Below are 13,661 nucleotides of genomic sequence, written 5' to 3' on the forward strand. Positions count from 1 at the left end.
ACTTAATGTAATGTAGAAGTAGAAACTTACATTTCTCTTATTGACTTATATGATGACTTAATCGATAAATTAAGTTTTAAGTGAGATATATTTGTTTTTCTCTTGTTTTCTTAAATTTTGTTTTTTATAAGTAAAATAATATTATAAAGGAGTACAAGGAGTACTCAAACGCATACAATACAAAGCAAATTATAATATGCTCCGGTTACAAACAAGAGGATCGATACACCAATTAGAAAAAGACAAAGAAGAATGACGACCTGTCCGACCACTAAACCAAATCCAGGAGATAGCTCTAATATTGTCCAATAAGGAAGAGATATTAGGTAAAATTCCGTTAAAAATCACACCATTTATCCACTTCCATATACACCAGGTAATAGCTAATCAAATCTGACACGAGTACCTTCATTTGATTTAATCATGTTCCCAAAACATAAAAAGTGATTACATCCTTCCAAATCTGACGGGAAACTGTGACCTATCCATCAAAAAACATCTTCCCAAACCCTTTTAATAACATTACAACGGAAGAAAAGATGAGAACAATCTTCACTAAATATGAAGCAAAAAATACAAGAAAGATCATGCAAGTTGAGCAAAATACCTCTATGATTAAGGGTTGCCCGCGTAGGTAACTTTTGAAATAGTAATCTCCAACCAAAAACAATTACCTTGGAGGGGACATCATTCTTCCAAAGCTTCTGAATAGCTCCCAACACTTTTGGATCCAAATTATCTAAATTTTGTGTTTGAAGCAACATGTTATAGCATGATTTTACGGAGAATATGCCAACTGAGTCCAGTACCCACCTCCATCTATAATCACTATCCGATTGAAAAGAGAAACATTTGTTAACAAATTCTAAAGATAAAAAACCTGGTGGATTTCGTTGTCAGACAAGGCAACACGCCGCTACCAAGACCACAAGAGATTCTTGTCATTCCAAGACAACCTGTTAGCAATCATAACGTCTGAATTTGATTCTTTATTGAAAAGATTAGGAAATAGCTCATTGAAAGATTGATTTCCAAACCATTTAAACTTCCAAAATCCAATGGTTTAATCATTGTCAATACAACAACCTACATTTGATTTAAACCAATCATTCCCACCCTCCCTTCCGATGCCTAACCCTCCCTTATCTTTATTTTGGTTCAAATTGATCTCATTTTAAAAGTTTTAAGTTCGTCACTCTAAAATTTGAATTAGTTAGTCATATATATAGTTGATTAAATAGGAAATAATTAATTCAATTTTATTTTTCTTGACAATAACTAATTCAAAATTTAAAATATAAAAATTAAATGTGCAATTAAGCCAAAAAATTTATTGGGTTAAGTTATATGCATCGAACGACCACAAATTGTAATGTGCAAAATATCTACTTGTGGGAGCCGGATCCAAAAGACATGGGTATATTTCAATAATTTTGATTTTATCATTTTATTTGTATTTGTATGTATTTTATCTTTTTTTTTAAAATTAAAAATATCCTCCGCGCATAATTGTAAAAACTAATTCCGTCGAGGTATTTGAGATTTATTTAAGGGATTGAGACCTCTCACATGTGGTGTGAATTGGTCCCTTATTGGTGCTTGAATAGGGTGATTTTTAACCGGTTTAGTTGGTCCTTATCTACTTGTTTTTGTGGCTACTGCTAGTTAGAGGTTAGATGTTTGTCTGTTTTTCTGTGGCTGCTGTTCTGATTTAGGCGTGCTTAATACTTATGGATTTTGTAGCAGGGAGGGATATTGGACTTTTTTATTGTTATTTAGTTTGTGCTAATATAGGTGGTTTAACGGTGCTTTTGATCTCTTAAAAATATAAGGAACTAACAAGTATAACTTTTGTTGTATTCTATTTAATTTAGAAATGGAGTTTGAGACTCGATAAATATATAGTTAGGAATTTGACAAAAACAATTTTTTATCTTTTATTAAACTACATGACAACTTTCTATTCATATTACAACTATAAAAAATACCAAAATACCTAATATATTTTCTAATATAACAAATATTATTGTTGTATTTCTCTTCGATATAATTTTGTCATATTCTATACTATCTTATTCTATATTGTACCATACTATTTTCATTTTGTGCCTTAGACACTGTTTTGCAGATCAAACATATCCTTAATATCTTATTCTTTGCATGTGTATTTGGCGTTATAGCGGTGTGGCTTGTTTGATCATGTAGTGGTGAATTACTTGTGTTTTTTCGGGTGTTTGGATACTAAATTGTATTTATATTCTCGGGTATTTTTTTTGTCCAACACTGGAGAACATTGTGAATGCCTCTTCATTTCAACCTTTTATGAAATGTTGGTAGAGTATTTTTACAATAAAATAACTTATTTTTGTCATGTAATATAATGGTTAGAAATTCACTTCCTAAAATAAATAAGTGAAGAATTTTAAGTTTGAACCGGTCTATGCATATATAATCTCATGCCTATATCAATTAAATTATGTTCACATGGACGTTAGATTCAAACTTTATTAATGAATTCACATTTATTAGGGAAAACACACCTTGAATTTTGTAAATTTATCCAAAGCGGCAATTTTATGTATTTACTAATTTTTCTTCAAAATCAAAATTTGAATAAAAAAAATCACTACTTTTAGGATAAAAATAGCCTTTTTAAGGTCAAAAATTAGTTTGGAACTAAAAATGTAACAATATGTGAAGTTGTTAAGCAAGAAACTGTTGGAAGGTGGCTTCGGAGCTTTAGCCGCGAATTGGAACATGTGATACTCTACATGGGGAGAAGGTCTATCTCACCTGATTGTTGAGTGATTCAAAAGTGCTTATTGATATGATTAGCATACTCATGTTATTCACACTTAGCGTGAAGGCAACATATGTGCTGGCTAGCAAATTTTAGCCTCTCTTAAGATTTATGGAATCTTTCGATTATGGAGACACCTCTTAGAGAACTTCATAATCTTTTTTTTTTATGATATTTCTAGAAATAGCATGCCTAGAAATATGCGTTTAGTTTCTTAGTTTTTTTTTATCCTTTTGGGCCTCTAGCCCTCTTTTGTACAAAAAAAAAAGAAATATAGACTATAGAGTCTAAAATCCTATTTCAGATAAATTATGGGAACATAAATGCATTTAAATTATTGACTCCGCACAGTTTCATTAAAATTTATATTTTAAATCCTTAAAGAGTATTTTGGGCATTCGGTAAGTGCAATAAACAAAGTTCCAGATTTCCTAAGTTGTTGAATCGCTTCTTCGCCGATAAGTCACTCTTTGTTATTTCCTTAAAGAAAATGCTAAATAGTGTACCTAAAACAATAGTTAATGAAACTCAATATAAAAACTATATTGAAATTTGTGTAATTAATATATTTATAATATTAAAAAAATGTTTTGGTGAGAAAGAAGGCTCAAAGTGAAAAATTCAAATTCATAAATATTGCTTAAAAGACGGTTTTGGTGAGGGAGATTCAAAGGGGGATTTCCATTAATAGTATATATATATATATGGGGGCTGCTAATTTAGACCCAATTTAGACCCAGTTGGGTCTAAATTAGCAAGGTGCACCTTTTGAGTTGGACAAAAATACCCATTTTTTAATTTTTTGGAAGAATAGAGCAACAGGGGCATTTCTGTAATTTTACGCAACAGTACACGCGCCCCCACTTCTTTTTCCCCCCCCAGGACACGTGGTAGCGTGTTAGTGGACAAGATCAGCGCGCGTGCATCACACGCGCCGACAAACGCGCGTGGTGCTTGCTGGATGACGCGGAGAGAGAAAATTCTGAAAAAGGCAGGCCACGTGTCATGATGTGATTGGCTGCGTTAATTTTTTTCCATTTTATACTTTAAACTCGATTATTTCGTCGTAAATTAATTTTTTATTTTTTATTTTTTATACCAAAATTCATAATTTTTTTTTCTCTACAAATAGAGACTTGGTTTGTTTGATTTGGACACCGAAAAAAAAACGCAATTTTTCACTACTTTAAACTCGATTATTTCGTCGTAAATTAATTTTTTATTTTTTATTTTTTATACCAAAATTCATAATTTTTTTTCTCTACAAATAGAGACTTGGTTCGTTTGATTTGGACACAGAAAAAAAAAACCCAATTTTTCACTACCTTAATCTCATTAAATAACTAATAATCAACTTACTGAAACCATTCTAACAAAAAAATGGTTTCAGATTACAACTCTCTGAAACCATTCTACCAGATAAATGGTTTCAGAAGCAAACACAATTAATAAATTACTCACTGAAACCATTCTACCAGTAAAATGGTTTCAGAATACAACTATGTGCAACCATTCTACAAGCTAAATGGTTTCATAAGCAAATAACTAATAATCAACTTACTGAAACCATTCTACCAGCAAAATGGTTTCAGATTACAACTCTCTGAAACCATTGTACCAGATAAATGGTTTCAGAATACAACTATGTGCAATCATTCTACAAGCTAAATGGTTTCAGAAGCAAATAACTAATAATCAACTTACTGAAACCATTCTACCAGCAAAATGGTTTCAGATTACAACTCTCTGAAACCATTCTACCAGATAAATGGTTTCAGAAGCAAACACAATTAATAAATTACTCACTGAAACCATTCTACCAGTAAAATGGTTTCAGAATACAACTATGTGCAACCATTCTACAAGCTAAATGGTTTCAGAAGCAAATAACTAATAATCAACTTACTGAAACCATTCTACCAGCAAAATGGTTTCAGATTACAACTCTCTGAAACCATTCTACCATATAAATGGTTTCAGAAGGATTTCAGTGTCCAAATCAAACGAACCAAGTCTCTATTTGTAGGAAAAAAAAATTATGAATTTTGGTATAAAAAATAAAAAATAAAAAATTAATTTACGACGAAATAATCGAGTTTAAAGTAGTGAAAAATTGCGTTTTTTTTTCGGTGTCCAAATCAAACGAACCAAGTCTCTATTTGTAGAGAAAAAAAAATTATGAATTTTGGTATAAAAAATAAAAAATAAAAAATTAATTTACGACGAAATAATCGAGTTTAAAGTATAAAATGAAAAAAATCACGCAGACCCATTCATATGCTGACACGTGGCTGCCTTTTTCAAAAGCAAAATTTTCTCTCTCCAGCTTATAATCTAGTGTGGCGCAGACAGGATGATCTGATAGATCAGGATGATCTGGGCTGTCTGATTGATCAGACAGTCTTAATGAGATCAGATCTTGGCTGTCTGATGGAAATCAACGGTCTGTAACCATGGTCCTTCCGTACGCGCGCGACACTGGATCCACGTCTATTAATTGTTTAAGAAGGTGGGGCGCGTGTTGTTATTTTTTTTATGTAAAATTACAGAAATGCCCCTGTTGCTTTCTTTCAAAAATTAAAAGAATGGGTATTTTGGTCCAATTGAAAAGGTGCACCTTGCTAACTTAGACCTAACTAGGGTCTAGGTTAGAAAACCCCTATATATATATATATATATATATATATATATATATATATATATATGAAAAATATTGACAAACGAATCAAGGATTCATAGAAAGGATGGTTCACGTGAAGATTCACCAAAATAGTTGGGAACAGAATGAATGGAATATGTATATATGGACACCCAGTCTAACTAAGCTATCATTTAGAATAAAATGGGAACACTAATATATTGACACTATGTGTTTTAAAATACAATAGTATATGATATGTCACATTCATTAAATAATTTTACATTGACAATGCACAATAATTAAAATCTTATTAATAAATAATTTTTACAATATCATAAATGAATAAAATTTTAGGTTCAAAACTCGAATTGATGTACAACTTTTATAGATGGATACCATATTTTTATTTAATTTGGTAATTCCTTTTCTCTTTCTTGAGATGCTCTGAGTTATGAATCATCTTTTTATTTTTTATTTTCATTATCAGTATCCGGCTCACTAAACAGTCTAATATAGTTTGATGGTCAGTTCTGACATCAAGTGATTTCAGTCTCCTTCCGATCACAGTTACAGAGATTGAACTGTGGTACTCTCTACCAAGTCCAACGTCAATCACCACTAATTGGAGTAATCAGATATTTTGAACACCCTAGTTGTCGGCGGTGGGCCGGTGGTGGAGCATAGCAATAATGGAATAGCCATTTATTTTTTGAGTGTTTGTGTTTTCAATGGTGTGGGTGGACATTATAAAGTGCTTGATGTGAGTGTCATGCTTACAATTGATGGAGTAGATCACTTTGCACAATTTGTCCGCATTGTAAAAGGTAGGAATTAGAATTATTGAAAAATATAAATGATATGGAGAGGTGAAAAAAATCTTAGCTTGGAATATGTTATGGATTGGATCAATGTCGATGCTCTCGAAAATTTCTCATCCCACTACCCACTTTCTCACCACACCTCTGGAAATTCCATTTTTGTCCTTGGTCAAAAAATTCGGAACGTGTTTTCCGAATTTTTAATAATTAACCTTTCATTTCACGTTTTCATACTGACTTGAGCGTCAGAATATTTACAGGTACAATACCACTAACTTTCACCTTAATGTGACGCTGCTCGACGTTGTCCATATCTGAGTGATAAGTGGGTGTATCATGTTTGGAAGGGAAACTATTGACATTTGTGGCATAAACATTGTGATAGCGTTATAGAATGTAAATATTGTGGAAATGGAAATGTTGGTGGGTTGATTATGTCAACGTTGCAAAAATTAGTTAAGATATAGTTTGAATGGAATCTCTATAGATCAAACAATATTGGGGAACAAATTCAACACTTAACACTTGATTAATTTTCTAATCTCAACACTACAATACAAAATACAAATATATGCATTTTATATATACATTATCTATATTTAAAGTATATTCTAGTACAAATGTACATATCTAACTACCATGAAGTACTTTTGTCAAAAAAAAAAAATAATAATCATGAAGTACTATTGAGAAGCTGCTTCTACAATTTGACTTTCTTCAATTTCCATTGGGCTAAAACTCACTCGTTTCTGCAAATAAATTAACAAAATAACATTAATTCATTAAACATAATTTCTTGGAAAAATGGCGTAGTAACTAACAAGGAAAGGAATAAAATTACTAAGAAACTACAAATATTATTATTTAAAGTTCATAACAACTTTAAATGTTCTTTCTTATCTATTTCTTTTTTTAATGTGTCTTTGCTAAATTGAGTATTGAATAATCCCAAAGTCATCCAATTGATCAAGATAAGTATATTGAGTGAACATATAATAATGCTAAAAAAATTGTAAGTTGTTCTCTAGTGGCTAGTGGTTTGTTAGGATGTGAAACCACTTAACCACCAAAATCCTTTCACATAGCATGTTTGACATTATTCGAAGCAAAATAAGGCATTTTACTTAACTATTAAGAAATGTATATTATGAAGAAACTATACATTAAAGTTAAAAATTACTCTATTTTATCTATTGATTGTTTTATAAGGTTTGTGTTACATTTAAAGTTCATTGTATTAGTTAAATATGTTAGAATTAGATAGGGTCATTGTATTACTTCTTTCATCTTTTGTCTAACATATGATTTCATCAACCTCACAATTAACCGCATAACTCAGTTAACAAGAATTTTTTAGTTAAAGGATCGAGTTCAAACTTAGAATCTTTCAATTATTCATCTCAAATGTTTCGATGAATGAATTTCTAACAATTAGATATGACTCCAATGTAACAAAACAAAAAAAACCAACTCTATATTAGGTCCACTTAACCCTTAAAAACAAATGATTTATTAAATTTTGAATAGCTTGAAATCCGGAACAAGACAAGGACCCTGTCTATACAACCACATGCAAGTTAAGGCAAGTCAACATCACATTAAGCAACGCCACAATTAACGCTCGTGAATTGTATGGCCCCAACCCAAACACGAAACTTCAACTCACTTTCAAGAATGTTTCTTTTTTTCATTTTGGGTTTGCTAACTAAGCAATTAGTTTTTATTTAAAAATATAAATTTTTAAATTTTAATGTATAGATTTCACACACTTCTATAAAAAAATTACAGTTAAATTTTGAAAAATGTTAACTAGTATAAAAAAAGCAAATATAGTAAAATAGTTTTTTCTTTACTATATAATATATACTCTCTCCGGGACACTTTATAAGCAAAAATGTATTTTCGAGGTTCATTGTATATTTAATGTATTTGGTCCACAATATAGACCAAATACATTAAATATACAATGAACATAAAAAGTGTATTTTTGCTTATAAAATATCACGGAGGAGTACATAAGATAATTATACTTGAATGAAAAACAAATAAGCAACAAGCTACGCCACTACCCACAAATATTTTTGGTTTGAATTAGAGGATATATAATATATAGAATTTATATGATCTATCTTTTTAAAATATAGAAAATGCTATTTTCCATAGGGATATGAAATTTCCCTTTCATTTTTTATGATATTAGTGATATGAAATTTATACAACTATAAATTATTTTCTCTCAATTTGAATTATTTTCTCTCGAACATTTAATTAAGAGACTCAAGACGGCTCTTACTCCTTAGGCCAATTGAAAAATAATATGTGACATATAATATTCTAAATTCTTCTAAATAATAATAATAGTCACGGTTTTGTAAAAAAATAATAATAATCACGTCAAAAAATTAATAATAATCAAAACAATCCAAGATAATAAAAACAAAATAAAACCAATAAAAAAAACATACCCCACGTGGCTTCCGAATTTGTCGGCTAACAACACCGTCATGTTCCGCCACATCACCACCACCACCAACACCACCATTATTTCCCATATACAAACTCATAATCTTCTCAGCCACTTCAGCCCCATCATTACTCTCTTCCATCAACTTCTCCAATTGGGCTTTCGGAATCCTCATTTTCACCCTCATAGGCCCATCTAAGCCCAAATCAGGTGGTGGCTTAACCATCGTAATATCCGAAACTGAACGTTTAGATAACATCAATAAATCAAGTCTATCTTTAGCATTCATGTTCCTTATTCCACTAGATCGTACCCTTCTATGTAACGACGACGTTTTATCTTCTTCGGGTTTCTTAGGTAAATCTACAAGAAAGTAAATTTTTCTGGGCTTTAATTCTTGGTTGGGCTCTAATGGTTTAGCTCGAAGCCCAAAATGTTTTACTGCTTCAGAATCAAGAAGAACGTGGTTGGGATAATCTTTTACGACGTCGTTTGATGTTGTTGGTGTTTTTACTTTAAATATTTCTCCATCTATTTTCATTATCTTTGCTTTTTTGCTTTTTCCTATGGCGTTTCCCATGTTTGTGTTTGTTTGGTTTTTCTAAGGTTTTATGTCTTGTGTTGTTGTTGGTGTGCTGTGCTGTGTTGTGTTGTGTTTGGTTGAATTGAATGAGATAATGATAAAGTGTTGGTTATGAGTTTTGTGTTGTAGCATTTATATTGGGATTATTATGGTTTCTTTTTTTATTATTATTATGGATTTATTATTGGGGAGTTAGTAACAACTAAGTAAAAGATGTTGACAAAATCAAATTTGAATTATGGGATGTGCATGTGATGTGTGAATTGGTTGAATTATGAGACTTTTCATTTTGTTATTCTAATTATAGGACCTAGTAACAAATTGCTTCTTCATATGTTTCCCCTTCTTCCCTTCATTTTACTCAATTTATTTTTATAAAATACACACTGTATATTGTTAACAAAAAAGTTAATATATTTTGTTGACCCTTACGTTTTGAGGTCAGATGTTTTGTTTTCATGCTTGTAAGATTTAATTCTTGCTTATATTAATTTTCTTTTTCCTTTTAAATGTCGATATTATATTACCCTAAAATAAATTACAACAAACACGCAATACTTTTTCAAAAAAAAAAATGCAATACAAAGTACTCACACATTGCCGATGTCAATTATTAATATATTTTTAAAAGAATTTAAGTAGTTTAATGATTAAAAATTTTACTTTAAATATAAATAAATGGAATGTCGTACGGTCAAATATATAAGAACAACAAAGTTTCTTGATGATAATTTTCGCAAGTGAACGAAATACCACATAGTAATAAAATATCGATCCACAGGGATTGTGTGATTAAACTAGTCTAAGAGTGTTCATAAACATTATGCAAGAAATACACATAAATTGGGGGTATGTTGAGTGATGAATTGTTAGAAAACGTGCTTTGTGATAAGTGGAAAAACGAGGTAGAATCATCGGAATCACCTAGTCTATAGCTAAATCACATGCAATCTACCGAATCATACGAATTTACTCAAGTGTTCACAACTGGATCAACAAATTAGTGAATCGCAATCTCTTGTCAAAATCCACTCTATTCGTTGTTGATACTCCCCCGATCTCTCGGATGGAAGCTACCTACAACGAATGATATGAAAGCGCGTCGATCGTTCGCTACACTCTATGTTTCAATCTCTCGACCGGAAACACTCGAGTGCTCAATGCAATTCAGTTCAGACATTAAATCAATATTCTCATACGTGACTTAACTCAAAATCATTACAACACTAATGAATGATCATAAAGCATTAAGAGAAGAATTGCATTAAGTAAACACTGTTTAACAGAGTAAATCCTTACAATTAAGCAGATTACATGAGATTCATCTACATCCTAAGCAATCCTAGATCCTACCTCCACAAGGAGTTTAGCTCCTCATGTTGCTTCGATCGCGTCCTAGTTTCAACTTCATGGCTTGAGAATCCATGCTATTGAGGAGCTTGAAGCTATCCTATGAAGGTCTGGATCAAACTCTTAAAGCTCCAAAACCAGAAAGTAGATGAATGTAGCAGATTTTCCAACCCCTTTAACAGAAAATGCAGAATCCTTATATAATAATCGCAACCACGCCGCACGCCAGATCTATCACGCCGCGCGTGTTGCCATTTCTTCAACTACGCCGCGCGTGTAACTGTATCACGCGACGCGTGATCAAATATGAGGTCTCTGATCTTCAACTCTGCAATCTTCACGCCGCGCGTGATAGCTCCACGCCCTCGGCGCAGTTGTCCTTCCTTTCTTCACGCCACGCGTGGTCAGTGCTACGCCGCGCGTGATCAAGTCAGAGAGCAATCCAATTCTGATCAAAGCTTCACGCCGCGCGTGGTCAGGCATCACGCCGCGCGTGATCATGGAGAAAAACTTGGCTCCCTGTGATCTCCATCACGCAGCGCGTGATGGGCTACGCCCCCACCGTAGTGAAAATCAGCAATTTCCTGCAATTTTCCTGTTTTTGCAAAACAAGTAATCATGCTTATGAATAGATTTCTCTTACATTTATTGCTTAAAACCTACTAAAATGCATCTAATGTTGCTAAAATAGGCATGGATTAGAGAGTGTGACGATCCGTCATCATTTCTCTTTTGTGATATAGTTTATGGATAATAGTATTCTCTCCATTAGCAATAAAATTGAGGAAATAATAATTGTATTCTGACCATTGGATCAATATCATGTGATAATATTTAATTAAAAAAATTAAAGTAAAGTTGGTCAATGGTTAAGATGTAAACATTGAGAAAAATTAAGGAAAAAATTTGAGAAATCCTTTAGTGAGAAACGTTTGGTTACAAGAAGAAAACTCTCTACTTATGGTTAATAAAAACAAATGGATGTGGGGTAAGCTATGTCAACCTTTAATCATTCTTGATTGATCTCCCCCATTATGAAAAGAAAGAAAACAAGTGGGCAATAGTTTGCTTTATTATATTCTTTTCATATGTGGTTTTTTTTTTAAGAGAATATTTCTTATGGTTGTTGTTCATATGCGTCAAAGAAAAAGATGTGTTTGTTAGAAAAATAAAAACATTGGACATATCATTACAAAGAAGATTATTTCACGGAATCATTACAAAGAAGTTTTTTTTTTGTGTTTGTGAAATACAAAGAAGTTGGATGTGTTTTATATGATTATGTCTGTAATAATATCTTAACATCAATCATTATAAAACATGATAAGATAATTGTGTATTAAACATATAATTTAGATCTTACTACGATCCAAATTTGATTGAAATTTTAACAATTATATATAGTGATATTTAAAATTTCATATTTATTAGTGAAGAATTATTTTCGTTCTTCGCAATTTTCTCACGACCCAATTTAGTTATTAACAACATTTAAATTTAAATTAATATTTCACATTTTTATGTTGAAGATAAATTAATATCTTTAATATAATGAATCAAAGACTAATTCGTTCCGAATAAAAAAATTGCAAAGATTGATTTGAATTTTACTTTTGTTCATATTGAATTGTGTACGTCATCAAAAAATTGGGAGGACTAATTAAGTAGGAGGTTCAGAGTTCAAGTCTTGGCAAGGAGAAAAAACTAAATTAATATTGTAATACTAACAACTAACATTGCTTATAAAAAAATGAGTTTTCACTCTTTTACTTTTTTTTTTTTTTTTATCATTATGAATATGTTTTGGCTTGAACTTTTGAATTGGATCAAAACTAGTTCAAAATGTCACATCTATTAGCCTAATGACACATTTTTTGATCTATTATATATACTAACCTTACAAAGTACGTTTCATTTTAAGCTCCCACCCACCTCGAGTTTATATTAACTAGAACATTAGAGTGTTTGTAAGTACATTTTCTCTATTTCTGTTATATCTACCTCAGACGAACTCCAATCTCCACCTCCATTCGTAGAGTATATCTTTCGTTGGTCTTCAATTGTCAATCCTCCTTCTCATGTTTTATCAGATAATAACTTATATATTAAAATTTTATTTTTAAGAAGAATAATATAATGTATTTAAACTCCGATCTCTACATATGAAAAATTATGTTCCTATCAAATGAAAAAATCGATGTCGATCAGCATGAGATTGCAAGTTGAGCCACCAACTCCATTGTGTTGTTTTTCAAATTCACGCTGGGACTTAGATTCATCCCAACTTGATCCCAAATTAATTAAACACACTACTATTAAATCAGTGCCATGCATGTAGGATTGTAGGGTCAGTTTTAGCATCGTGCACAACTTTTGAATGGATAAGGCCATTGAGAGTCCCTTCGATTTTCAACTCCTTTTCACTCTTTTTTAAACAATGGAAGTTAGTGTGGAGCTGCTCACACCTTACGTCAGATAATAATTCTATCGGCTTAACTACACATTTAGTCTCTTATATTTATTTTAGGTTTCAATTTAGTATCTTACGTTTAAAAAGTATGAATTTGGTCCCTTACGTTTATTTTAGATTTCAAGTTAGTCATTTTCGTCAATTTTATCACATGTGCCAGTCAATTTGCATATGTAGACAGACATGTGGCACTTGGACAAACTGGCACGTGTACTGTTTAAACGGTGTTAGTGACAAAACTAACGGAAAAAACTAACTTGAAACCTAAAATAAACGTAAGGGACCAAATTGATACTTTTTAAACGTAAGGGACGAAATTGAAACTTAAAATAAATGTAAGGGACCAAATGTGTAGTTAAGCCTAATTCTATCTAATTTTGACTTTACAAATTTGTGTTCACATAAGTTGCTTTTAGATTCTTCTTTTTTATAAAAATAAAATAATATTTCGATAAAAAAAAAAAATCTTATATATAGAGAGATATAGAGTAAGATGCTAGTAATTTGGATTTAACCATTTGAATAAAATTTGAGT

At 31.3% G+C, this 13,661-nt stretch overlaps 1 protein-coding gene and 1 long non-coding RNA gene across 2 annotated transcripts; both read right to left on the reverse strand.

The window, feature by feature from the left end:
- Positions 1-381: 381 nt before the first annotated feature.
- On the reverse strand, positions 382-1,162 carry LOC123882152. The gene is made up of 2 exons (XR_006799704.1): positions 608-1,162; positions 382-510 (listed from the first exon to the last, which is right to left on the reverse strand). It is a non-coding gene; the product is annotated as an uncharacterized LOC123882152 (long non-coding RNA).
- Positions 1,163-6,760: 5,598 nt separating this feature from the next.
- Positions 6,761-9,561, reverse strand: LOC123924734 (uncharacterized protein At1g66480-like). Its single transcript, XM_045977701.1, has 2 exons — positions 8,725-9,561; positions 6,761-7,008 (listed from the first exon to the last, which is right to left on the reverse strand). Exons 1-2 carry the CDS (start codon positions 9,301-9,303, stop codon positions 6,943-6,945), a joined length of 645 nt encoding a protein of 214 aa, XP_045833657.1. The 5' UTR covers positions 9,304-9,561; the 3' UTR covers positions 6,761-6,942.
- Between the last annotated feature and the right edge of the window lie 4,100 nt (positions 9,562-13,661).

The sequence above is a fragment of the Trifolium pratense genome, linkage group LG4 (genome assembly GCF_020283565.1).
Source record: "Trifolium pratense cultivar HEN17-A07 linkage group LG4, ARS_RC_1.1, whole genome shotgun sequence".
NCBI classification, from domain to species: Eukaryota; Viridiplantae; Streptophyta; class Magnoliopsida; order Fabales; family Fabaceae; genus Trifolium; species Trifolium pratense.